Source organism: Pelophylax lessonae (assembly GCF_965119305.1).
Source record: "Pelophylax lessonae genome assembly, chromosome: 6".
NCBI lineage: Eukaryota > Metazoa > Chordata > Amphibia > Anura > Ranidae > Pelophylax > Pelophylax lessonae.
The window spans coordinates 230,315,763-230,343,582 of record NC_138773.1 but is presented as its reverse complement, the minus strand read 5'-3'; the positions used below and the strand labels follow the sequence as shown (position 1 = coordinate 230,343,582).

Genomic DNA, 27,820 nt, shown 5'->3' with positions numbered 1-27,820 from the left:
AGTGATAGCTATACCACATCAGCCAATGACACACTTGTATACATTCAAATGTACTATAGAAATGAGAGTGCATGTAAATAAATTAACCGAGCTGTGTGCAGGAGTCTTCCAGCTATTCTGTGACAATGGAACCATGCACTATTGCTAAAATGGCTACCAAACACTTATACAATGGAACTAGCGTGGATTCTCATGAAAGCAGTCATGCCAGTACATACGCAAGCACTCCCATCATAACCTGTTAAAGTGAATCCTATATAATATAGTTCATAAAAACCATATTTGATAGTGCTTATGCTACTGTCCCAGTAAATGAGATTATATCTGCAAAGGAAAAAGGCAGCAGTATTTCTGATCATGCAGATCAAGCATAATAGAAAGCTACCAGGCACTATTCCAGCAAAAGGGCAGCTATTTATCAAAATGATAATTCCACATCACAAACATATCTCACTCTGCCAGTGAATACCGGGGCCCCAGCTGGCTGATATACATTTGCGTGGCAGAGTCCGCATCACACTGCCATAGATCCAGACTGGCATTCGCTCTAGCTGTAGCTGCTCAGAGCGAGTGGTATGCTGTCTCCATTTAATGGAAGGTTTCCACAACTAACAGTCTTTCCTCAATGCCACATAAAGCCATATTCACTGTGCATAGCGATTACTGGTAAACGGACACTGGGAGATATACTGGCAATTTAAATAAAACCCTTCCTGAAAAATGTCCACACAAATATTAATAAAATTTCCACAACACATGTTACGCCCTAAATATTGGTGTAACATGCTCCTACAGGTGAACTTGGCCTTTAAAGGATAAGTTCACCTATTTTGCAGGTAAAAAATGTGCATTTATTATTTTTTGTTGCAGAAGCCTGTAAAGCTTTGCACCAGTGATCAGCAGATCACTGGTGCCATGTGGGTCTCCTTCAGGTCTGTCAGTGTATTAGCTTGCTCGTACCTCATACGAGGAAGTCAATACATTCTGACAGGAAAACTTAATGAACTACCACAGTGCTCACAGCATCGTGATAATTCATTGAAAGCATAATTCATTGAAAGATACCAGCTGACAGCCTCAAAGGTTTCCGGACCTTGTAGTTTTCCATTCACAGAGAACTGTAAAATGAGTGATGTGGGGGGAGCCCCACACGGCCACGTCTTTTTGTGGCAGCAGAAACAGATATATTTTAAGGAGGACTAAAGGTCCACAAAGAAATCTTCAGAGAGTATCAACCGGTCAATTTTATAAACCGCTTTTTCAAAGTATATTTGGTAAAAATAGAACATAAAAAATTGCAAAAACCTCCAACGTAACAAAAAGGTAAAATGACAACGCTGTAAGATCCAGACAAGAAAGCAGCTGCAGACACCCACACAAACCACACATCCACCACACACTCATCCAAATCTGATGTTTAAATCAAAGAGGCACAAGTGCAAGTGGCTGCAGATTGAGTATAATGTGGTTTTTACCACAGTTGGCCAGTCTATGGCTTCAAAGTTAGTACAGGGCCAGACGTGATATGGAGTATATGAGGAATGGATGGGTGGCTGGATCCGCTGAAATGGTCAATCAATGGGCATTTGCATAGTACAGCCGTAAGTGCAGGTAAAGGCTGAATGGGGTCTTATGAAAGTTGAACGTATCCTTTAAACCTTGGGAGTATCTCAACAAAACTGAAATGCTTGTTGCAGAGAATGCCCTAAATCTTATTCATATCTTTGTGCAGACTTCTGGTAAAATCAGTAAGCCAATCACACAAGCAGGTAATGGTATTTCTGGGGGGGGGGGGGCATTCTGTACACTATCCGTGTACAGAACGTCTTCAGGTTGTTGCATTGCATTTTACAGAAAATTACAGTTCTGCAGATTAAAAAGGAAAGGTAATGTTTAAAAGCGTTATATTACAATATGACTTGTTTCGTAGTTGTACAGTATATGCTATATTATTTTCTTTTCTTTACACCCCCCCCCCCCCACAAATGGGAGTTACCCTTTATTGCAGAGGCCACTGTGATCAGTCTATCTGCCTTACATGTTCTTTCCTCACCAGCTTGAGCTGCTGCTAACCTTTGTTGAACTGTGACATGTTTTCTGACACTCAGATACTGGACCTTGTGAATGTGTCCTAACCGTAGAACTGTGTGCATTTCCTAGCTAACAGCCAGTCCTCTTCTAAGCTTCCCTAGCATGAGGAAAGGAAGAATGCTTAGGGGAGACACTGATTGTTTGCTAGAAGAGGGATGTGGAATACACCTAATCATACACATTTGCAATGTTTGCAAGTTATGTGGTGATTCTATGCTTCCAAAATTACACAATATGTCAGAAACTTAGACCTTAGAGTGGTAGGAAACCGCATCCAAAAAAAAATGGATCTCGGGCAGTTTAAGTCATAATGTGCTAGTATACATCGCATACTAACACATTATGACAGACTTGCATGAAAACGAAGCCCTCCAGCTGCGCTCTGCCACCGCCGAAGGTGCTTACATCTTCACTCGGTCTTCTTTCCAGGTTCAGCGATATAAATGGCTGTTTACGGCTCGGCTCTGAAGGAATAATGTGGGTATGCCGTTCCTTCAGAGCACATGCCCTGATGTCACTGGCTACATCTAAAGTAAACATGTCCTAAACGGTGCAAGCTTAGGAGATATTTACAGTACCTATTGGTAAACCTTATTATAGGCTTAACTATAGGTAAAAAAAATCATACATGGGAGTTTACTCCCACTTTAAGGTTATGTTAGTTCTTATCTTCCCCGAAGGACCTGTATCATAAGCACCTTACAGACTTCTCTCCTATACAAGTCTATGGGAATACAAAAGCAAGTCAGAAGGAGGTCAGCTGCACCTGTCGTTGAATTCTGAATCCTCTCAGAAGCATCTCAAACTGATGTCAAAATCAAGCTCACTGACCCAACCCAGAGAGGTCTAGCATACTTAAAACATAAGATCTTCTGGTCTGAAGAAATGTATTTCATAGTGCTGTTCTCTGTTGACTGCATTTATGGTACTGAAGATGAATTGTGAATGAATAATGATTTTGTCCATTTCACAAGCTTTGAGTTGGTGTTAAGGTTTCCTGCTCTTATACAGCTATTGTATTTTTATCATTACAGAATGGAGCCTTTTAATTTATCCTCATTCATGTTAGTTTTTATTCAAAACCACAAAATGCATCACCCTCCGCAATTCTGAGGCCACTGTGTCTTGGATTGTGGGAAGAATTGCTGTGGGGAGATGGGCTGTATTATAATGATGCTCTGCTAAGGGTTCCGTCACTGCGCTGAATACAGTCTTTGTGTGTCCGTTAACGTCACCACTTCAACTACATTCGTAAGCCTCGGAGATAAACCCAGGGAAAAAGCTTTGAGACCAGGGGGCTGGGGGAGCTCCCCCAGGGATATAAAGAAGCTGGCTTTGTTTTCAGAAAGACTCAGTGTGTCCAACTCCCCTCACTGACATGCCTGGCCCTCCCCCACCTTCCTGTCAACTTTTCCTAACAAGTTTGCTCTTCGGGGTACTTGGTGATCAAGAGTCATAAGTGACGCATCAGCCTCCCAACACAATAGTCTTTGATTGTGCGTCACTTGTATGCAGCTGTGCCCTTATGTTGCCTGTAATTGTATGAACTCCTTTCCTGGCATGGTAGAACTGCCAGCTTTCATCTCATCCTCAACATGGACAACATAGTGAATGGGCTCCAATTTTTTTTATTGTTAACTCTTCTTGCCACCAACTCCAAACAGTTGTAATGGCATCAAATGCATATCTTAAACACTGCAAGAATTGGTTTAACATTCAGTAATGGAGAGTTTAAAAGTTTGGTCTGCTTTATTAAAGGTTAACTCCACTTTCGTGGGGGAGAAAAATGGCAAAAAAAACAGTGTATACAATTGCGACTCAAGTCTTTTTGTAGTTAAATATTTTAATCAAAAAATCTTTCAATTTCCATGTGCAGTGCTGTAATTTACTGTAAAATTCAATGTAATATGACTACCTGGAGGTGTTCAGTACACAGATGGCATATAGAATGCCCCCTGAAAATGTAATTTCCTAGTTGTGTGATTGGCTTACTGGTTTTCCCAGAAGTCTGAACTAAGATGCAACTTAAATTTCTGGCATCCCCTGCAACAAAAATGTCATTTTTGTTAGATGCTGCCAAAAGAAAATCACATCTAAAGGGATGCATACCCTGCTACTTTCCTCATTAGAACCCTGCAGGTGCAGCAGCTGATTGATAATTATAAAACCACTCCCATACAGATTCACTCTGCACATGGACGCAGACAAACAGATATTCGCAACAAAAGTGGAAATACACTTTAAGCAAGTTTCATATGTACAAAGTTTTAGACCAGGAATGCTGTTGTTAAAAAAAAAAATGTTTTAGACAAATTATCTGTTCTTAATAATACAGAACAATTTTAATATCACCACCATGTAATAATTAGAAACCGCTTTTTCTCTTTCTTTCACTGATGGACACAGCTCCACATCTTCTTAGACCCTTGGGCTTAGGCTGCTCTCTCTTAAGGAGTAGGAGTAGGCAGTCTCAAAAGGTATACTATGACTTCCTGCTATAGGACTTCAGTTTTGTCTGCCTAGTCAGGAGTAAGGACCTGGCTCCCTGCTGGGATCTGTGGTCCTGGCATTTTTTCCTTTTTTAATGGATTTTTTTTACTTTTCTCTTATTTTCTGTTCCTGTGTGAACTACAATCAATCTCTTCCTGTGTGAACTATAATCAACAGCTGGACTGGGCGACGCACTGGATATCCTAGACCCTTATGGCCAGTCTGGCATGCGAGCGTGACCCAACTATTAGTTCTGCGCTAGGTCGGCGAATGAAACCCCTCACGAGGTTGCATAGCCCTGGTCACGACAACGGTCACAGAGTACCCCTGGCTGCAGCACCCCCATTCCAGGATGGTGCGGTGGACAGCCGGGAGTGGTGCCCACCTAATGCCAAGATGTGGTAAGTAGTGTCCTCCCCTCTTTTCTTTGGGAATTGCTGGAGAATTTGTGGTCCATTCCTGGGGATGGTAGCCCCCTCTGTGCCCTTCCTCCCCTCATGGTGCCCCCCCTCTCCCTAGCAGGGTTCTCCCTGCATTGGTTGTCCTTACCTGCCCCCAGCCCTCTCCCCTAGTCCCCGGGTGCACGGGTGTTTGAGTGTGGGGGGGTTGCATTGGTGCTGAGCCGGAGGGCAGTAGGAGTGTGCCGTTGGCGTCTCCCTGTTAGGGGTGCCTGCATTTATTGCACTGCGGGGGTGCCTGGGGGGCTCCCCCCTGGTGGACTTTTACTTCCCAGGGGTCCCGTGGGGTGCCGCCATTTTGCCGTGGATGGTTTTTTTCCAGTCTCGGCGGCCATGTTTGTGTGGTCCAGCGGCCATGTTTTGGGTTTCCCATAGTCTATGCGGCGGCAATTTTCTTGAAGTCCAGTGCTGTGACGAGCAGCAGGGGCCTCTAGTGACAGTGTCAACGCTTCCTCTTCCTCTTTGATCGCAGTGTGGCAGGCTGTTTGGATCCAAGTCATGTGGGTATAAAGTCCTTCTTTTGCTATATACAGCACCAAGAGTGTGCTGATCCTTGTGGTGCTCCGAGCGGTGTGCAGGGTTTTTTTTTTTTTCAAAAAAAATGTAATTTATTTTTGTTTTGGGCGCAGCACGGCTCTGATTTAACCATGGAGCTCCTGGAACATGTTTCACCACCTGACACACTCCTCGAAGCTGCGGGCCCCTCTGGGTCTGTCTGTCCTGGCAGCCATGACGGCGGCTCTGCAGTCACTTGTGTCAAAGGTTGATATGGTCCCGCAAAGGCGGCCTAGCAAGAAGAGCCCCCCCTCCCCGCCTTCACCTGTATCCCTCTGCCTCCTCAGAGTCTGAGGTGGATTTGTCTGCCGCAGATACGAGTCAGCTCACTGAGTCTATGTCCACGCACCCTGAGTGCTCTAACAGTGAGGATGAATCATCTTCCTCTGCATTTGCGCATAAAATGGCACTGGTGGAGGCATTGCTTGTGTCAGTGCGGTAAACTTTAAAGTTGGAGGACATAGCTGTTGCTGAGTCGGTGACACCGGTGCAATTTGGCACCCGCAGATCTTCCAAGGTGCTGAAGGTGTTCCCCCTTTCCTGCCTATTTTGAAAAGATTGTCGCTAGTCAGTGGGGATCCCCGAAACACATGGTTGGAATACCGAAGCGTTTCGCTAGGAGATATCCCTTTGAGGAACCTCTCCCGAAGAAACTGACTATTCCACCGTCGGTGGACTCTCAGGTTTCCAGGCTAAATAAGGCCACACTTTTGCTGGTGGAGGATTCTCCATTCTCTAAAGATCCTCTGGACAAGATAGCTGAGGCTCTGGTTCTTTACCTTTTTTCCATGGTAGGTTCAATGTTGAGGCCGGTGTTTGCTATCACCTTGGTATCTGGAAGGGGATCAACATCTGGTTAATCAGAGCTGGCGGATCAGTTAATCCAGATGCAGTGATGCATCTTTGAATGCGGCCCCTTTGCCTGGCAGAGTATCTGTGACAGCAGTGATCCTTCGCCGCATTATTTGGTTAAAGTACTGGTCTGCCGACCAGGCTTCTAAAAAGGTGCTGACTGATCTACCTTTTGTAGGTGACCGTTTGTTCGGTGCCTCTATGGAGCAAATCATTAGAGGCCTTACGGGAGGTAAGAGCACCTTACTTCCACAGATTGCTAGGGGCAAGGAACCTTGTAAACGTGGTCCCTTTTTCTCGGCTCACAAGTGGCCCTTTCGTCAAACTGGATTGCAGGAAAAGGATTCAAGATCCACCCGTAACTTCGCCGGCGGCTCCAAGAGACCCCGGAATAGTAAATCAAAAGCGGGCACAACTGGTTCCGCAGACAAGCCTTTCCGCAGCCTGAAGGGGTGCCCTCACCTGTATCTGGGGTGGGGGGAACGTCTTTGCTTTTTTCCGGACCCATGGGCCTTGCTCATTCAGGACAAATAGGTCCACGAGTTGATTTGGTTCATTGATCGAGTTTCGGTCATTGCCTCCAGCAAGGTTCTTTCCTTCCTTTCTATTTTTCTCACAATCGGCTGCAGGGCCTTTAAGGGGAGTGCAGGACCTGTTAGCACAAGGAGTCATATTGCCAGTTCCAGAGATGGAAAGTTTTCAAGGTTTATATTCAAATCTGTTTTTCGTTTCCAGGAAGGAATGCAAGGTCCGCCCGATCTTGGGTCTCAAGGCTCTGAACCACTTTGTGCGGGTTTAGAAAATTCTGATGGAGTCCATTCGCACTGTATTGGCTTTCCTTCATCAAGGGGATCTTTTGGCTTCTATCGATCTCAAGGAGAAGCTTACCTTCATATTTCAATACATGTCGGGCACCAGCGTTTTCTACATTTTGCAGTGGGCGAGGAGCACTATCAATTTGTGGTGTTTACTTTTGGTCTCACTTCAGCTCCTCTGGTCCAAGCTGGACTACTTGGGTCTGACGCTGGATTCAGCATTCGCCCAGGTCTTTCTTCCACAGGCGAAACTACTGAAATTGCAGAATGCGATTCGGCTCCTGTTTTCCAACCGTTGGTCGTCGCTCAGGACTTATATGCAAGTGCTGGGTCTGATGGTCTCCATCTTCGAGGCAGTTCCGTTTGCTCAGTTCCATACCAGACCTCTGCAAAGAGAGATTCTTGTCAAATGGGACACGGATCCACAGTTGCTGGATGCTCTGATCCTGTTGAGTCGGGGTAGGAGAGGGTCTCTGATATTGTGGCTCCGCTACCCGGCGCTTCGTCTGGGAAAGTATTTTCTTCCCCTGTATTGGTCAGTGATTTTCACCGATATCCAGCCTGTCTGGGTGGGAAGGTGTCCTGGGAGAATACTCAGCTCAAGGTGTTTGGACTCGAGAGTAGTCCAGTCTGGCGATCAACATCCTGGAGATTCGGGCGATCAGGCTTTGTCTGTCTCAGTGGATGGATTGTCTGCAGGGATGCCCGTTGAGGATACGATTGGACAATACTATGGTGGTGGCATATGCTAATCATCAAGGGGGCACATGGAGTGCCCTGGCGGCCCGGGAGGTAGCCGGGTTCCTGAGGTGGGCAGAACTATATGTTCCGGCCCTCTCTTCTGTGCACATTCCGGGGGTAGAGAATTGGCATGCAAACTATCTGTCGGCAGACGTTGGATCATGGAGAATGGTCTCTTCACCCGGAGGCGTTTCATCAGCTGTGTCTCTTGTGGGGGACCCCTGATGTGGACCTGTTGACCTCCTGTCTCAACAGGAAGGTGCAGAGGTTTGTGTCAAGGTTTTGGGATCCTCTGGCCAACACCGCAGACGCCCTGATGGCCCCTTGGGGTCAGTATCGTCTGAATCAAGGTGGAAGGGATTCCAGTCATTCTGGTCACACCAGACTGGCCTCGCCAGTCTTGGTACGCAGGCCTGGTAAGGCTGGTAGCAGACATCCCTTTTGAAACTTCTGCTCAGGGACCAATTCTCCATCCTGCTTTACAATCGCTGGCTTTAACGGCCTGACTATTAAAAGCCAGGTGCTGAAGGACAGAGGGCTGTCAGTCGGTGATTCCTACAATATTGAAAGCTAGGAAATCTACTTCCAGGAAGGTTTATAATCGAGTTTGGAGAGCGTACATTACTTGGTGTGAGTGTCGAATGGGGTTTTTCCCCATTCCTTTTCTATGTCTCGCTTGTTGGAGTTTCTACAACTAGGTGTAAATCAACGTTTGACTCATTTCATTGAGTTCATTGACAGACGCAGCACCCGCCCCTCTATTTCCGAATGAGTTTGGGATTTTTACTTCTGACACTGCTTGCAACAAAGCTGAATCTTGTATGGGAATGCCTTCAGGGACTGCCCCATAGGCGTGGTAAAGTTTTTTTTTTCCTGCCTAGTTTTCTACTCCTGTAGGGGGCAGCATAACCCAATGGTTAAGAAGAATATGGAGCTGCGTCTGTCAATGAACTTCAGAGAAAAGGATTTTACGGTAAGTCAAAAATCCAGTTATATCAAGTGCCGCCACCCTGTAACAGAATGGCGGCTGGACCTCAGGCATGTGAGATCAAGCTCAATGGCCGTTTCGCTCCACGCGTATCCTCAGGAGCGATGTGAGTGAGCTTACCTTCTGATGTCCATGCAAAGTGACGTGAAGAATAGCTATACCCAGCGGGTACTGCACATCCATTGAGAGGAGGATCAGAGAGTAATGAATGAGTTTTGCTGTTCTATATGTTAAACAGCAATTGGCTCTGGTGAGTTTTCACTTTTTTCTGTTCGGTGGAGGAAAGAACACCACCACGGTGGAGTCTTCTTACATTGCTGATCACTATTGTTTATAATGAATTGCCTTTGGTTTAAAGGGCACTCTGTATGCGGTATAAAAACCACATCCTAATATTATTGTTTACATAAGACTCTCGTCATTTATTTTATTGCATTTTTTTTGTACATTTTATTTAGATCTGATATAACTGAGGTAATTTTAAAGCTTTTAGCACTGCATTTCTATTTACCATATGGTGTTTATATCCATACTTCTTGCACGCTGCTACACATTGACCAATCTAGCGCTGACACACACCCTTTTGCAAATCGAATCCTATGCCATGGTAACATACATACATTCAGTACATACATACCGAAATACATAGATAATTGACACATATGGGAACAGTGAAACATTGAGGGGATTTGTTTGTGTTTTATTTAATGAAATTGAATAAATGTTAATTCTTTTAAGATGATACTTTTTTTTTGTTAACAATTGCCTATACAATTCCAAAAATTGTATAGGCAATTTTTGTAAACAATTGAGACATACGGGGCTAGAATAATATTTAAATTTGACAGTTCCCAAATACACTGAAGTTCTCATAGTTCTATCTTCCACTTCTTCCCAGTCTTTCACAAGACTCTGGTGGGGATTTATAAATAACCTGATTGGAAACCAAGTAATACTTTGCTTCACATTTTATTCAGAATTCACTTTTGGACTGTTTTTATTACTTTTTAAGATGAGTCCTATTCCTACATTTTTGTGACATATAGAACTTAAAGTCGAGCCTGATTTTTTATAATTTTCCCATTTATTTACTGCACTTTTTTTTAAAGTTACATTTCAGCTACTGAATGTGTTTGGTAAATTGGAGTCAACTGTGTATTTTTCAGTGGTTTTACATGCTTTGTTTGTCATTGTAGTTGATGTTTCTGCTGCACTGCCACTTCAGGTGGCCTCTGGCACCCTTCCTATGGACCTTCGGCTTGATCCCCAGTATACTATACCAGGAGCTGACAGTGGGAGGGAGCAACAACTGCAGCAAGAACTGGTAGCACTAAAGCAAAAGCAGCAAATACAACGACAGATCCTAATAGCAGAGTTTCAAAGGCAGCATGAACAGCTGTCAAGACAACATGAAGCCCAGCTACATGAGCATGTAAAGGTGAGAACTCATAGGCATGTTTTTTTCTCTCCAATGAGTACTGTTAATAGTTGTGCTAACGTATTGACCTTGTTTACAGCAACAACAAGAACTCCTGGCCATGAAACATCAACAGGAGCTTTTGGAACACCAAAGAAAGTTGGAACAGCATCGACAGGAGCAAGAAATTGAGAAACAGCAGCGGGAACAGAAACTGTTGCAGTTGAAGAATAAGGAAAAGGGAAAAGAAAGTGAGTATTTAAGGCTTCAGAATGCAGAGAGCCGTTTGATGAAATATTGGTATGTAAGGTTATATTATGGAAGATTCCTTCAGTAAAATGCACAGTAAGTGGTTTTTCAGATAAAGTCCTAATATGCATCTAACCAGAGATAATAGACACTAAAAAAATGTTATACCGCTGCCTTCGGGTATCAATAATTTAAAGTGGAACTTCACTCTCTCAATTTCCATGGGCTATTTTTAATCCTTATGCTGCTAGTATTAGTAAATAGATAGGAAAGTATATCATATTTACTTGTTTTAAATCTTTTTTCTTTTTCGTTAATTGACGGACACCAGAATCTTCTTAACCATTGGGTTATGTTGCCACCTACAGGAGTAGGACACTAGGCTGGAAAAAGCTTTACCACGCCTATGGGGGATATACTCCCAGACTCTCCTATAGGCATTGTTTTTTTCTGCCTAGTCAGGAGTAAGGACCTAGTTCCTTGCTGGGATCTCTGGTCCTAGTATTTTCTCCTTTTTAAATAGAATTTCTTCCTCTTTTTTATTCTGTTCCTGTGAGAACCACAATCAACTTCTGGACTGGACGAAGGACTGGATATTCTAGATCCTTAAGGTCTCCCCAGTCCGGCCAGCAAGCACGAGCAGGCCTCAGCTCCACGCTAGGTCGGCCGCGACATAGCCACACTGGACGGGGGCTGGCCTGTGAGTTAAACGTCTCGTGAGCATGTGCATACGAACTTGTCCCGGCCTGAGTTGCAGCGTGCCTCTTGGCTCGCAGCACCCCATTTCCGATGGTGTGGTTGTCTGTCTGGAGCGGTGCCCACCTGGTTCCATGGGGTGTGTTTAGTGTCCCACCTCTCCCCTGGTGGTCTTTTGGGGTGGACATGGGCCCCTCCCTGGGACAGTCGGACCCCCGGGTTCACTTCCCCCCGTCCCTCCAAACGGTGACTGTGCGCTCTCAAAATTTAGGCCACGGCTTGTGGCCTACTAGGCCATGCGGCCGAGTTGGGTGGTGCGTTGGGGGACAGCCTCAGTGGGTTTAGCTGAAGCCCCCAACTCCCGCTTGGGCATCTGGGTGCTATTGCGGCTGGGCCCCTACAAAAATTTAGGTAACGGCTTGTGGCCTGCTGGGCCATATGGTCAGCTTAGCACCTCCCTCAAACTGGGTGGTGTCATGGGGGTGCTTTATTTTTAGTGACAGTCTTGCTGCCATTATTGTGTGAGCAGAGGTATCCTGCCTGCACCTCCGCGTCACCGCGGGCAGCCCATCTTTAAAGGGGGCTATGTTCTGTTATGTTCTCTATGGTGGGCTCTTAAGGCGACCCCCTTGTCTTTTGCGGGTTCTCATCGGTGGTCCATTTGTGGACCTTTGACCGGCGTCCCCTTGCGGGATCGCAGTCGGTAGTCTTCCCTGATTGTTATGTTTGACTATTTTCTTTACACTGAACTTGGAGCTTTTTTCTTATTTCAAAGACTCACTGCCACATCCCTAGAAATGTAGAAGCAAAGAGAGGAACTCCCCCATGGGACTTTGAAAGCAGCAAACAGTATAAAAGTCAAAATAGTTTTTTAGGTACAAAACCATAAAAAGGTGATAAAAATCACAGTGTAATTAGGAACAATGATTCGGTCATACAGTATATAGTGCTAAATGACATCCACTAGAGTCGGAACCCAACTGGATCTCAAATTGGAGAGACCTACAGGGTAGTAGGGTTCACAACTAATCCCAACATGTTTCAGAATAAAACATTCCGTCACTGGGGAGTAGGGTGAAGACACTATTTTATTATTGCATGTTATTGCTCAATGACAAAAGATGGCAAACACCTGAGTAGCACATGCCCCTTCTTTGCATCAAAAAACCTCCCAGGGCCATCCAAAGATTGGGGCACAAGGTAAATATGGGAAGTGAGTGGTAGCTGGGTGTTCAGCTGAAAGCCACACATGAGGGCTCACAAGAATCCAGGAGAAGCAAGGACCTTTCAGTAGATCGGTAGTTATACCAGAGGGACGGTAGCATAGTTCACAGGTGGATTGATCACCCTGTGAACTATGCTACTGTTCCTCTGGTATAACCACAAATCCACTAAAAGGTCCTTGCTTCTCCTGGATCCTTGTACCCAATCTTCTTGGCTCATATGCAGATTTTTCATCTCTCAGGATCTCAAGACAAAGGATCCAAGTCTGTCAGAACCTCCACTGGAGGTTCCAAGAGGAATCTGGTCTGATAAGCCGAGAGTGGGTTATTCCAGACCTGCAGACAAGCCCTCTTCAGCCTGAAGGGTCACCCTCACCCATGTCAGAGGTGGGGGGGGGACGTCTTCGCTTCTTTCTGGACCCATGGACCTCCCTGATTGAAGACAGGGGAGTCCACGAGCTGATTTTCGGTCTGGCTACAAGATCGAGTTTCGGTCTTATTCCCCAGTGAGGTTCTTTCCTTCCAAGCTGCGTTTGTCTCCAGACCGCCTGCTAGGTCTCTTTGGGGCGGTACAAGACTTTCTACTACAAGGGGTGATTGTTCCGGTTCCAAAATCGGAACGTTTTCAAGGTTTTTTAGTCAAACCTGTTTACAGTTCCCAGGAGGGAAGGCAAGGTATGTCCAATCCTGGACCTCATGGTTTTCAACCTCCTTGTGCGGGTACAGAAGTTCTGAATGCAGTCCATTTGTGTGGTAGTGGCATCCCCACATCAAAGGACACCCTTCATTTTCCAATATATGTCGGTCATCAGCGTCTCCGTAGGCAAGGAGCATGCTCAATTCATGGCTTTACCCTTTTGGTCTTGCTTCAGCTCCTCGTGTATTCACAAAAGTGTTGGCCCCGGTGTTGGCATTTGGACACTCTTCTTCTGCAAGCAGAGTCTCCGACTGCTTTAAAGAACAACCTGAAATTTACTGTATGGACTCTGCAGGAGTTCATTTGGAAATTGAACTTCCAAAAATCTGCTCTGGTTCCGTCCACCAAGTTGGACTATCTGGGTCTGACTCTGGACTCGGCTTCAGCCAGGGTATTTCCTCCAGGGGAAAAAAATCCAAAAGCTGCAGGATGCCATTTTGCTCCTGTTGTCCAGCAGTCATCTTTCCGGCCTTGCCTGCGGGTGCTGTGCCTGATAGTGTCTACCTTCAAGGCAGTTCCGTTTGCACAGTTCCACTCGAGACCTCTGCAAAGAGAGATTCTTTCCAAGTGGGACAAGGATCCACAGTCTCTAGACAATCTGATCCTGTTGACCCGGGAGACAAAAGGGTCCCTGGTATGGTGGCTTCGCTCTCCGGCACTTCGACAGGGCAAATCCTTCCTTCCCCTGTACTGGACAGTGGTCTCTATGGTAGCCAGCCTGTCCAGGTGTGGAGACATTTTGGGCACGGATGTGCTCAAGGGGTCTGGACTTTGGGGGAGTCAAGACCTACCGATCAATGGAACTTGGGGCGATAAGATTTGTCTGGCTCATTGGACAAACCGCCTTTAGATGCCAGGTAAGGATTCCATGGGACAATGCCATGTCAATCACCAAGGGGCACAAAAAGTGTCCTAGCGGCTCAGGAGGCCGGCCTTCTAAGGTTCAGCTCTGTCTCCGGTGGGGGAACTTCCGCGGTGGACCTGTTGGCCTCTCGTCTCAACAGGAAGGTACATAGAATTGAGGCAAGGTCTCGGGACCCTCTGGTCGATGCAACAGACGCAGTGGTGGCTCTTGGGGCCAGTATCATCTGATATATGCCTTTCCTCGCTAAAACTTCTGCCAAGTCTTTTGCGAAGGATCGAGGCAGAAGGGATGCGATCATCTTAGTGGCTCCAGACTAGCCTCACCAGTCTTGGTACGCCGATCTGGTAAGGCTGGTCGCCGATGCCCCTTTGGAGACTTCCTCTCAGAGAAAATCTATTGGCCCAAGGGGGCCAATCTTCCATCCTGCTTTACAGTTGCTGGCTTTAACGGCTTGGCTATTGAAAGCCAGGTGCTGAAGGATAGGGGGTTGTCTGAATCGGTGATTCCCACACTGATAAAGGCTAGAAAATCTACCTCTAAGAAGATATACCATCGTGGCTGGAAGACGTACATTGCGTGGTGCGAGTCTCTTGGGGGTCAACCCCAATTCCCTTTCAGTTGCTTGGATTTTGGCATTCCTCCAACGAGGTGTTGCGCAACGCCTGGGCTTGGGTACCGTCAAGGGCCAGGTTTTCGCGTTTGGCAGTTTTCTTTTACTGTCCTTTGGTATTCTTTGGTTCGCACCTTTATTCAGGGGGTTTGCCACTTGGCTCCCCAAGTTCGGTCTCCAGTAACCGCCTTTCAAAAATATTTGCCAGCTTCCGCTACTTAGATTGTCCCAGAAGGTAGCCTTCTTGGTGGCTATTACTTCTGCATGCAGGGTGTCGGAGCTGGCGGCGTTGTCTTGTCGTTCACCTTACCTGGTGGCTCAGAGAAATAAAGTGGTGCTTCGCCCTCATCAGTTTTTCCTTCCCAAGGTTGTTTCTGGTTTCCATTTGAATCCCTGTGTCCTAAGTCGAAACACCCTTGGGGGATTGCCTTGCACTCTCTGGATGTGGGTAGGGCACTCAGGGTGTACCTTGCGGCAACCGAGTTGTTTAGGAAATCAGCCTTACTGTTTGTCCTTACGGATGGACCTCGCAAGGAGTTGGTCCTGTCTGGTGTGACCATTTCTAGATGGACAAGACAGGTGGTGGTGCAGGCCTATTCCATCAAGGGTCAGGTTCCTCCATTCATTCCCTGTTAAGGTGCTTTCTACGGGGCGCTTAGTGCCTTTTGGGCTTTCCGCCATCAGGCGTCAGTGATACAGGTTTGAAAGGCGGCCACCTGGTCGTCTGTGCACACTTTTACAAAATTTTATAAAGTGGATGTACTGGCATCGGTGGATGCTGCTTTTGGCCGCAAGGTTTTGCAGGCCGCTGTTTGAGAGGATTAGTCCTCTTTGAGGGTGTACTGTTTTCAGGTGAGCTCCAGTTGTTCCTGGTAGAGCTTCATGTTACCTGGTTGGCTAGGTTTAGCCTTTTTAGGAGTTTTTTTTTCTGCTGTGTTTTTCCCACCCCTCATGTGTAACACTGCTTTTTTGGCGTCCCAGCGGTTAAGAAGATTCTGCAGCTGTGTCTGTCAATGAACAAAAGAGAAAATTTGATTTTTGTCTTACCGTAAAATCCTTTTCTCTGATGTTCATTGACGGACACGGCACCCAACCCTCTATTGAGTTAGGTTATTTTTCATCTTACACTGCTTGCAACAAAACTGAATGCCTATAGCAGAGTGTGGGAGTATATCCCCTGGGACTGCCCCAAAGACAAGGTAAGGCTTTTTCCATAGTTACATAGTTAGTGAGGTTGAAAAAAGACATCAGTCCATCCAGTTCAACCTATGATGTGTGTGTGTGTTTGCTTTTAACCGTACATTGTATACCCCTGTATGTTGTGGTCTTTAAGGTGTCCATCTAATAGTTTTTTGAAACTATCAATGCTCCCTGCTGATACAACTGCTTGTGGAAGAGAATTCCACATCCTTACCGCTCTTACAGTGAAGAACCCCTTACGCACTTTAAGGTTAAACCGCCTTTCCTCAAGTTTTAGTGAGTGGCCACGTGTCTTATTGTATCTCTTCTCTCTGAATAGTTTGTTCCTTATGCTCGGGTCGCCAGTACAGTATTTGTACATTGATATCATATCCCCCCTCAATCGTCTCTTCTCCAGAGAGAATAGGTTCAGTGCTTGTAGTCTTTCCTCATAGCTGATGTCCTCCATTCCCCTAATTATTTTTGTTGCCCTTCTCTGGACTTTCTCCAGTTCCAGCACATCCTTCCTGAGGACCGGTGCCCAGAACTGGACAGCACACTCCAGATGTGGCCGGACCAGAGTCTTGTAGAGCGGGAGAATAATCTCTTTATTTCTGGAGTGAATCCCCTTTTTTATACAACCCAGTATTCTGTTGGCTTTGCTTGCGGCGGCTTGGCATTGCATGCCACTGCCAAGCCTGTTGTCTACCAGTACCCCCAAGTCCTTTTCCATCCTAGACTCACCCAGAGGTTTCCCCCCTAGTGAGTAGCTTGCTTTCTGGTTTCTAGCCCGCAAGTGCATTACTTTACATTTTTCAACATTAAATCTCATCTGCCATGTAGTTGCCCACCCCGTTATTTTGTTCAGGTCCGCTTGCAAGGTTTCCACATCCTGCATAGAAGATATTGGCAAGCCTAATTTAGTATCATCTGCAAATACTGAGATTGTACTAGATATCCCCTCCTCTAGATCATTTATGAATAAATTAAACAGGATTGGTCCCAGGACAGAACCCTGGGGGACCCCACTTTCCACCCCCACCCAATCCGAGTACTCCCCATTAATCACCACCCTCTGTACTCTCCCCTGGAGCCAGTTCTCTATCCAGGTACTCACCTTATGGTCCATACCTACCTTCCTTAGTTTGTACAGTAAGCGTTTGTGGGGAACGGTGTCAAAGGCCTTTGCAAAGTCCAGATACACCACATCCACAGGCTTACCTTTATCTAGGTGGCAGCTCACTTCATCGTAGAAGGTTAATAGATTGGTTTGGCACGAACGATTTTTCATGAATCCATGCTGATTACTACTTATAATACCGTTTTCATTACTAAAGTCTTGTATGTGGTCCCTTATCATCCCCTCCAAAATTTTGCAGACTACTGATGTTAGGCTGACCGGCCTATAGTTACCCGGGATATATCTCTGCCCCTTTTTAAATATTGGTACCACGTTGGCTTTTTTCCAATCAGCTGGCACCATACCCGTCTGTAAACTATCCTTAAAGATCAAGAATAATGGTCTGGCAATCACCTGGCTGAGCTCATTAAGAACCCTCGGGTGCAAGCCATCTGGTCCCAGGGATTTATTTATGTTAAGTTTCTCTAGTTTAGCTCTAAGTCTATCCTCTGTTAGCCATGGCGGCACTTCCTGAGGTGTATTATTTAGTTCGGCCTTACAAGCAAGGTTCGTTCCAAGTTTCCTGCCTAGTGTCCTCCTGTATGGGGCTGCATAACCCAATGGTTAAGAAGATTCTGGAGCTGTGTCCATCAATGAACCTCAGAGAAAAGGATTTTACGGTAAGACAAAAATCCAATTTTAACATTTCTTCTGTTACTTCCTGGCTTCCATGCCTAGACAAATGATGTCATAGACCCAGGAGTCTTCAGGAGTGGAGGGAGGTTTTCTAAGCTCAGCCTAAGCCTGAGTTAAGGGCAGATGGATTCCAGGAAGAAAATGATACATGAACCATCTTCCCTTAATTAAGATGGCCACTACCAGAAATGTCTGGGTGTTTTTCTAAATGATTTGTCAGCCAAGTAAAGCATGTAGACCTATATGAATGGGGGAGTTCTCTTTGAATATAAAAAATTAAATGGCATTTTTGTGGTGCTCAGATGCAGTGCAGTTCCACTTTAACCCTACAAACTCTGTGGGACTACTGTTTTTTTGCTAGTATCCTTATGTGATGACCTTTGCTTCTCTGGAGAAGCCTCTACACCAATTTTTTTTATTCCACTTCAACTGACACTTCTATCAATTTCCCTATATGTATATCTTTGGATCCGTACCCAGACTTCACATCAGCGGGGCTGGCCTGTAATGTTTGCTGCTTTGGGCACTAAATTCTGCGTTGGCAAATGGCACCCAAACTCTAATGGCCCTTTTGTGATTTTATCCACCGTAACTGGTGAAGTTGGGTCCCCTCTGGGAACCTGCAGTGCAGATAAAATGTAATTGTTACCGTGTCCTGTTTTACATATGGAGAGTTTTTTCACTTTGTGTTATCCCGCTTTGTAAATGTCTCTGCTAACTTGGTGGAAGGTAACGGGTTATAGTGACCCAGATATGCAAAAAGCCTCTTGATCCACATATATTTTGTGGGAGTATTCCACAAGGCACCCCCTGAACTAGGAGACAAGCAGAGACAAGGCACAGAATAATTGACAATAAAGGGTCTAATAGCACTTGGGCTATAGGCGGCACTGAGGAAAACTAGCAGAACTCTCAAGGTTATAAGTGTTTCTCTACAGCAGTGTAAGGTCTTATATTAAGACGGGTCTCTTCCTCTAATTCTAGCTCCCTTTTAGGTCGACAAAAAGTGGCCAATCTGATTAAGGCGGATTTTATTGCAATGGTGTCTCATTTCTTTTGAAAATTCTCTTCCCTTCTCCAGCCTTTATTCTCCATAGCCCAAACTGCTCTTCTGCCTCTCCATCACATGAATCTTTCCAGGATTATGACCCTGATCCTCCTAAATTCCTTGAGTCTGATATTGAGGAGGGTGAGGTGGACACAGAAGATGACCCTGCAGTGGACTTTCCACGTTCTACATTTTATGAGCACAAGTTAAGGTCATATGCTTTTTGTACAGTGGGCTCATTTATTGATACTGTGCATACTTGCCTTTGTCTAATCGTACCAGAATCGAAATGCCTGGTGAAATCTAGAGAGACCGTTCCTCTGCATAGGCATAATCCTAAGAAGTATTTTATTCTACAAAAAAAATTATGAAGAAAATAGTCTGTTCCAGTAGTGAACAAAATAATTCATGTAGTTGATCTTACCATCTCAGTTCTCATCAAATATCTCACTATTGCTGTTGAAGATTTTTTTCTCCTTTTAAGCATTCAGTCTACAAGCACTTTGAAACCTTATTGAAAATATGCTTTGCGCTCACAGGTCTGGCTTTACAACCAACCATTGCCATTGTGTCTATTGGTCAAGCTGTAGCTGACTGGTTAAATTAATAGAGAACATGATTCTATTCTTTGGCACTGCTGTTTTGTGATGATGCCCTGGAGAATGTAATTTGCAAGGTCTCTAGGATATCCCTCCTCTGTCCACATAAGAAGAATTTTGTGGTTAAAGGCTTGGCCTGCTGATCCTGCTTGTAAAAGGCATCATAGATGCCTTTCAATGGTGAACACTTGTTTGGTAAATCCTTTATTCAATTTATCACAAAAGGTTTCAACCCTACCTATTCTGTACCAAAAACCTTTAACTTCATACACTCTTGGTAAGACCTTTATGCCAAGTGTGACTAATGTTAATCCCCCACTTAGACCTCCAGTGTCTCTCTGGGATCTAAATCTGGTTCATTTAGTAATTTAAAGACCAACTATGGAACCGATCTGCTATGTCCCTTTGGAGCATCTCACCAGTAAAGTGACCATTTTGGGGGCCATTACCTCCATCAGGCATGTCTTCTAATTGGCGGCTCTTTCTTGTAAAAAGAACCCTTTCTTCTCTTACATAGAGATAAAATGATTCCAAGACCCACATCCTTCTTGCATTCCCAAAGTGGTCTTTTCCTTTCACCTCAGTGAGGATATAGTTCTCCCTTCCCTCTGTCCAGCCTTGAAGCATGCCAAGGAGATTTAATTCCATTGAATGTGGTCAGAGCAGTGTGAAGGTTTACCTACCGTAGCTGCAACATCTTCCTTTTGAAAAATTGATTTCCTTTTGTCCTCCCTGAAGGTACCAAGAAGGATCATTTTGCTTTTTCTAGGTGGCTCAGGCAACGTCTTTCCAGGGCTTACAGTGCCTTGCAAAATTTTCACCCACCTTGACTTTTTACCTATTTTGTTACATTACAGCTCAATGTTTTGTTAATCTGAATTTTATGTGATGGTTCAGAACACAATAGTCTAAGTTGGTGAAGTGAAATGAGAAAAATATACCGAAAATTGGCATGTGCGTATGTATTCATGCCCTTTGCTATGAAGCCCATAAAAAGCTCTGGTGCAACCAATTCTCTTCAGAAGTCATATAATTAGTAAAATGATGTCCACCTGTGTGCAATTTAAGTGTCACATGATCTGTCATTACATATGCACACCTTTTTTGAAAGGCCCCAGAGGCTGCAACACCTAAGCAAGAGGCACCACTAACCAAACACTGCAAATGAAGACCAAGGAACTCTACAAACAAGTAGGGGACAATGTTGTTGAGAAGTACAAGTCAGGGTTTTAAAAAAATATCCAAATCTTTGATGATCCCCAGGAGCACCTTTTAAATCTATCATAACCAAATGGAAAGAACATGGCACAACAGCAAACCTGCCAAGAGACAGCCACCCACCAAAACTCACCGACTGGGCAAGGAGAGCATTAATCAGAGAGGCAGCACAGAGACCTAAGGTAACCCTGGAGGAGCTGCAGAGTTCCACAGCAAGCAGAGACTGGAGTATCTGTACATAGGACGACAATAAGCCGTATGCTCCATAGAGTTGGGCTTTATGCAGAGTGGCCAGAAGAAAGCCATTACTTTCAGCAAAAAACAAAATGGCATGTTTTGAGTTTGCGAAAAGGCATGTGGGAGACTCCCAAAATGTATGGAGGAAGGTGCTCTGGTCTGATGAGACTAAAATTAAACTTTTCAGCTAACAAAGAAAACGCTATGTCTGTCGCAAACCCAACACATCACATCACCCAAAGAATACCATCCCCACAGTGAAACATGGTGGTGGCAGCATCATGCTGTGGGGATGTTTTTCAGCAGCCGGGACTGGAAAACTGGTCAGAGTTGAGGGAAAGATGGATTGTGCTAAATACAGGGATATTCTTGAGCAAAACCTGTACCACTCTGTGCGTGAGTTGAGGCTAGGATGGAGGTTCACCTTCCAGCAGGACAATGAACCCAAACACACTGCTAAAGCAACACTTGAGTGGTTTAAGGGGAAACATGTAAATTTGTTGGAATGGCCTAGTCAAAGCCCAGACCTCAATCCAGTAGAAAATCTGTAGTCAGACTTAAAATTGTTGTTCACAAGCGCAAACCATCCAACTTGAGGGAGCTGGAGCAGTTTTGCAAGGAGGAATGGGCAAAAATCCCAGTGGTAAGATGGGGCAAGCTCATAGACTTATCCAAAGCAACTTGGAGCTGTGATTGCCCCAAAAGGTGGCTCTACAAAGTATTGACTTCAGGGAGGTGAATAGTTATGAATATTGACTTTTTCTGTTATTTTTGTCCTATTTGTTGTTTGCTTCACAATAAATAATATATATATATATATATATATATATATATATATATATATATATATATATATATACATATACATATACATATCTTCAAAGTTGTGGGCATGCTCTGTAAATGAAATTATGCAAATCCTCAAACAATCCATGTTAATTCCAGGTTCTGAGGCAACAAAACATGAAAAATGCCAAAGGGGGTAAATACTTTTGCAAGGCACTGTATGCGCTCAAAGAAAGGGTCCCCACCTTCCCTATCAGGACCCACTCCACCAAATCTGTTGAGGGATCATGGGATATTTAAAACCAAGCATCTATTAAGTGGGTTTGCAAAGCTGCCACCTGATCTTCAGTTTATATTTTCTCAGTTATGTGGGTGGATCTTCAGGCCTCTGCTGATGCAAGGTTTGGTCACAAGGTGCTTTAAGCAGTCATTTTAGACAACCTCCTTTTCTTGTTCGGTTATTTGTCGTGGTTTGCTATTTTGTTGGCAACCCTTCAGTTCATTGCTTGGAGACACCGTGTGATCTATATGACTACACACCTAGTGTCCTATACTGTATGACTAAGATAAAAGGAATTTGACTTACCTGTAAAATCCATATCTTGGAGTACAGTACAGGACATAAGTCTCTACCCTCTATTCTTTGTTTTGCCTTTTTTCTTCTTACTAAACTGGAGTCCCACATAATGAGTTGGGTTATGTGAGGTTGCCTTGTGGGGCATTCTCAGCAAAGCTTTTGCCAGTGTCCAATCAACTGACTGTAGTGGCATATAACTCCTTGTCTATAACTGCGCATCCTGTGTCCTGTACTTTAAGATATGGAATTTACAGGTAAGTGAAACTTTCCATTTTTATGGAAGCTAGAATTGGCAATCTACATTTAGAAGGCAAATTCTTTCAAAAGTGAATCTGTCATGAGAGAAGTATAGTGACTGCTTCAGTGAAGTCCTTCTAAAAACGCTAGTTGCCTGGCTGTGTTTCAGTATGTTTGTCACAGTCCAAGAAGAGACATGCTGTAAGTAAGTGTCCAAGTGTGTCAGGGCAACTTATATCTACTTGCATTGCTTTGAAGCCCGAGTAGCAAAATGATTAGCCAGGTAAAGAGAAAACAGTTCAGCAATGGTAGCCTTCATTAATCCCTCATGACTAAATTTATTAGAATGATTATGTATCCTTTATTTTAGATTTCTGAACATTTTTACATTATTTCTCATTGCAATCAAAAATCGTGTGTTCTTGTCATATGTTAGGCTTGTTCACTGGAGGAGGATGCCAACACTAAAGAAGGATTCAGACTAGCCCCTAATATGTTCACCACTTGATCAGCTTCTTTTTTTATTTTTTTTTTATTTAAAGCTTGTAAATGAGGCTTGGTCTTCCTCATCTGGCAAATTGTATGCGTTTTTAAAATTAACACTATGTATTTCTTACAGTGCTTTCACACAGTGACTTTTATTTTCCTCGCAGTTTAAGCTTCTCTCTGGGTCCTCTTTTGTAGGTGCTGTAGCAAGCACTGAAGTTAAAATGAAGTTGCAAGAGTTTGTCCTGAACAAGAAGAAAGCCCTTGCTCACCGTAGCCTCAATCATTGCATGTCTAGTGACCCTCGCTTCTGGTGGGTATTTTATGTTTACGCTTAGGGCCAGTTCAAACTACCTGCACTGTAGAGCAAAGCACTGTTTACTGTATTGAAATGTTAGTGTTGATTAATTCATTACTATGCACCAAAGCGAGAAATGGAGCAGAAGGTGAGTAGCCGTGCACAATGGAGAAACCCTGATATGTTGCAGATTTTAGCACTGGATCTCATCTGAAAGCTGTGTGAACAAGGCACATTGTTTTCTATGTGCCCTTGCAGGGAACATAATTTTTCTAATGCTCAAAGATGCAGATCTTGACAGAAGTGTGAAAATAAGCTCTTGGTGTCTAGATTATTTTTGTTTATGATTGGCTGTTAGCTTAGAAGCACATGAGATACTTAATTGCCTGATTTTGTTTTTTTTTTCTGTTGAAAATCACTTTTTGCTAACTTGTTATAGAACCATGTGAAAATCAATTGAAAAATGTGATCACTTACCCCGTTATGACTTTATCCGTTTTTAGGAGGGAATTTTCTTATTTAAAACAAAGTCTTTAAAAAAAAAAAAAAATATATATATATATATATATATATATATATATATATATATATATATATATATATATCTACACACAGTATCTCACAAAAGTGAGTACACCCCTCATATTTTTGTAAATATTTTATTATATATTTTCATGTGACAACACTGAAGAAATTACACTTTGCTACAATGTAAAGTAATGAATGTACAGCTTGTATAACAGTGTACATTTGCTGTCCCCTCAAAATAACTCAACGCACAGCCATTAATGTCTAAACCTGCTGGCAACAAAAGTAAGTACCCCCTCTTCAGCAAGGCAGTGGTTGTCTTGGAGGTGTGTTTGGGGTCGTTATCATGTTAGAATACTGCCCTGCGGCTCAGTCTCCAAAGGGAGGGGCTCATTCTCTGCTTCAGTATGTCACAGTACATGTTGACATTCATGGTTCCCTCATGAAAATGTAGCTCCCCAGTGCCGGCAGCACTCATGCAGCCCCAGACCATGTCACTCCCACCACCATGCTTGACTGTAGGCAAGACACACTTGTCTTTGTACTCCTCACCTGGTTGCCGCCACACACGCTTGACACCATTTAAACCAATACGTTTATCTTGGTCTCCTCAGACCACAGGACATGGTTCCAGTAATCAATGTCCTTAGTCTGCTTGTCTTCAGCAAACTGTTTGCGGGCTTTCTTGTGCATCATCTTTAGAAGATGATGCCATGCAGACCAATTTGATGCAGTGTGCGACGTATTTTCTGAGCACTGACAGACTCACCCCCCCCACCCTCCAACCTCTGAAGCAATGCTGCCAGCCCTCATACCTCTATTTCCCAAAGACAACCTCTGGATATGATGCTGAGCATGTGCACTCAACTTCTTTGGTCGACTTTGGTGAGGCCTGTTTTGAGCGAAACCTGTCATGTTAAACCGCTGTATGGTCATTACCACCATGCTGCAGCTCAGTTTCGGGCCTTGGCAATCTTCTTATAGCCTAGGCTATCTTTATTTAGAGCAACAATTTTCCTTTTCAGATCCTCAGAGTTCTTTGCCATGAGGTGCCATGTTGAACTTCCAGTGACCAGTATGAGAGAGTGAGAGCGATAACACCAAATTTAACACACCTGATTCCTTGTAACACTAACAAGTAACATGACACCGGGGAGGGAAAATTACTAATTTGACCCAATTTGGACATTTTCACTTAGGGGTATACTCACTTTTGTTGCCAGCGGTTTAGCTATTAATGGCTGTATGTTGCGTTATTTTGAGGGGACTGCAAATTTACACTGCTTTACAAGTTGTACACTTACTACTTTACGTTATAGCAAAGTGTCATTTCTTCAGTGTTGTCACATGAAAAGGTATACTAAAATATTTACAAAAATTTGAGGTGTGTACTGTATATCCATCATTATGGTACATATTTGAATGCAAATAATCGAGTTTGTAAAATGTATCTAAGGCATTTTAAAGCATGTTATATGTATGTGTTTTGAGTAGTGTGTTCCCTTCATTTCCTGTCCCAGAGACGCAAATGGGAGTTAGAAGAAATAAGGGCATTTCCTCTTCTTAGACAGTTGGCCCTGGAACAGGTGTCCCCATTGAAGATTTTGCCTTACATCATGCTCTGGGGACAATGCTAAACTGTTGGATCTTCACGTTTTTCATTAAGAACGATCACCAGTAAAAAAACTTGACAGAAGGGGTGTAACCCTTCGCCACTCAATAAAAAAAAAAAAAAAAAAACCTTTTCTCTTTCGTTCGTTGACGGACACAGCTCCATATCTTCTTGACCGATGGGTTTCTGCTGCTCTTCATAGGAGTAGGACAGTAGGTGGAAAAAAATTTGAGCACGCTTATAGGGCAGTTCCAGGGCATATAGTCTCACTTTCTGCTAAAGGACTTCAGTTCTTTGCTGGGATCTCTGGTCCTAGCATTTATTCCTTTTTTAACAAAATGTTTTTCTTTTTATTATTTTCTCTTCCTGTAAGAACTACAATTAACTGCCGGACTGGGCAATGGACTGGATAGCCTAGATCCTTACGGTCTTCCAAGTTTTGCCAGCGAGTGCGACCCGACCTTTGCTCCACGCTGGGTTGTCTGCGACATAGCCCCACTGGATGGGGGCTGGCTGGCGAGTTAAACGCCCTGGTCACCAGCCTAGTTATGACCTGAGTCGCAGCATACCTCTGGCCCGCAGCACCCCCATGCCAAGATGGGTGGTCTGTCTGGAGTGGTGCCCTCCTGGTCCCATGGTGCGGTAAGTAGTGTCTCCCTGCCCCTCTGGTGGGCCCTCGGGTGGACGTGGGCCCCTCCCTGGGTTGGTGGGACCTCCAAGTGCCCTTCCTTCCCACTTTATGCTCCCGCTCAATATCGGGGTCCCTCTACGGACCACCCCCCCCATTTACCCACACCTGGCTTCCCCCCCCAGGGCGGTCATGCTTGATTTTATAGTGGGGGTGTCGAGCAGGTGCTGGGGGGGGGGTGTGCCGCCAGCAACACAAACGCGTTTTTTCTTTTTTGTGGGGTGGGGGTCCCTAGCTGTGGTCTAACTGTACCTGGTGGTCCTTGAAGGGTTCTGGGAGCCACGTGCAGTCGTCATTTTGTTGTGGATGGCTGCTGTATTGATTGGCGGCCATGTATGTGTAGTCTGTCTGTTATTTTCTTGTAGTTTCCCATTACTATCAATCAGCGGCCATATTTTTGGAGTCTTTGGGGAGGTGATTCGGCAGTGGGCCTCTAGTGGCAGTTCTGTGAACTTCCTCTTCCTCTCTGATCACCGCATGGCGTGCGGCCTGACACTCTGCATCCGCATCTGTGAAGGGGGTTGGGAGTCCGTGCAGAGGGGCTATTTGGCACGATCTTGCTGCTATAGCAATTTTGGTGCACTGGGACTTGTACTGCTGGTGCAGAGGTGGGTTGATATTTTGCTGGCAGTTCCAGGTTTAACCATGGAGTCCCTTGAGCATGTGTCACCCCCTGACCTCCTCTCTGAGGCTGCGGGACTGGCAGGGTCCCTGTCCGCCTTGTCTGCTATGACGGCAGTCCTGCAGTCACATGTGTTTAAAGTAGATTTTACCCTCAAAAATAGGACTAGTAAAAAGCATCCTCCACCTGCATCCTCTGCCTCCTCTGAGTCTGAGATGGATTTGGCCATTGCGGATGCGAGTCACCCTACTGGGTCTGTGTCCACTGATAGTAAGGATAATTCCTCTTCCACTACAGTCACGCATGAAAAGGCGCTGGTGGATGCATTGATTGTATCAGTGCAGGAAACTTTAAAATTGGAAGACGCAGCTACTACAGGTCCGGCTCAGGGGGTTTGGACTCTGGAGGAGTCCAGTCTTCCAATCAATATCCTGGAAATTTGGGTGATCAGGCTTTGCCTAATTGATTGGACTTATCGTCTGCAGGGGCACCTAGTGAGGATTCAATCGGACAATGCTGGGAGTTGCCGACATTCTCAGAATGGCAGAACGCTTTGTTCCAGCCACCTCTGCAGTGCATATTCCAGGGGTGGAAAATTGACAGGCGGATTACCTCAGTCGGCAGAAGTTGGATGACGGAGAATGGTCTCTCCACCAGGAGGTGTTTCATCAACTGTGCCTCAGGTGGGGGACTCCCGATGTGGACCTGTTGGCCTCTCGTCTCAACAGGAAGATGCAGAGGTTTGTAGCAAGGTCTCAGGATCCTCTTGCCGATGCCACAGACGCTCTTGTAGCTCTTTGGAGCCATTATCGTCGAATGTACGCATTTCCTCCGCTGACTCTTCTGCCAAGACTTCTGTGAAGGATCCAGACAGAACGGATTCCAGTCATCCTAGTGGCACTGGCTTCGCAGGTCCTGGTACGCAGACCTAGTACGGCTGTTCACTGATCTCCCTTGGAGACTCCCTTTCAGAGAACACCTGTTAACTCTAGGACCGATCTTCCATCCTGCTTTACAGTCACTGACTATTGAAAGCCAGGTGTTGAAGGATAGAGGGGTGTCTGAATCGGTGATACCTACGTTGTTAAAAGCTAGAAAATCTACTTCTAGTTAGATTTATCATTAAAACTGGAGGGTGTACA

At 44.7% G+C, this 27,820-nt stretch overlaps 1 protein-coding gene across 6 annotated transcripts in view; it reads left to right on the top strand.

Moving 5' to 3' along the window:
- The window catches only part of HDAC4 (histone deacetylase 4), a 666,648-nt gene that overhangs the window by 381,032 nt on the left and 257,796 nt on the right, over positions 1 to 27,820 (top strand). For all 6 annotated transcript variants that reach the window (XM_082260868.1, XM_082260870.1, XM_082260869.1 and 3 more), the window contains 3 exons: positions 10,187 to 10,428; positions 10,508 to 10,658; positions 23,129 to 23,243. In XM_082260868.1, the coding sequence (XP_082116994.1) occupies positions 10,187 to 10,428; positions 10,508 to 10,658; positions 23,129 to 23,243 (508 nt within the window). The remainder of the gene's footprint in view (positions 1 to 10,186; positions 10,429 to 10,507; positions 10,659 to 23,128; positions 23,244 to 27,820) is intronic.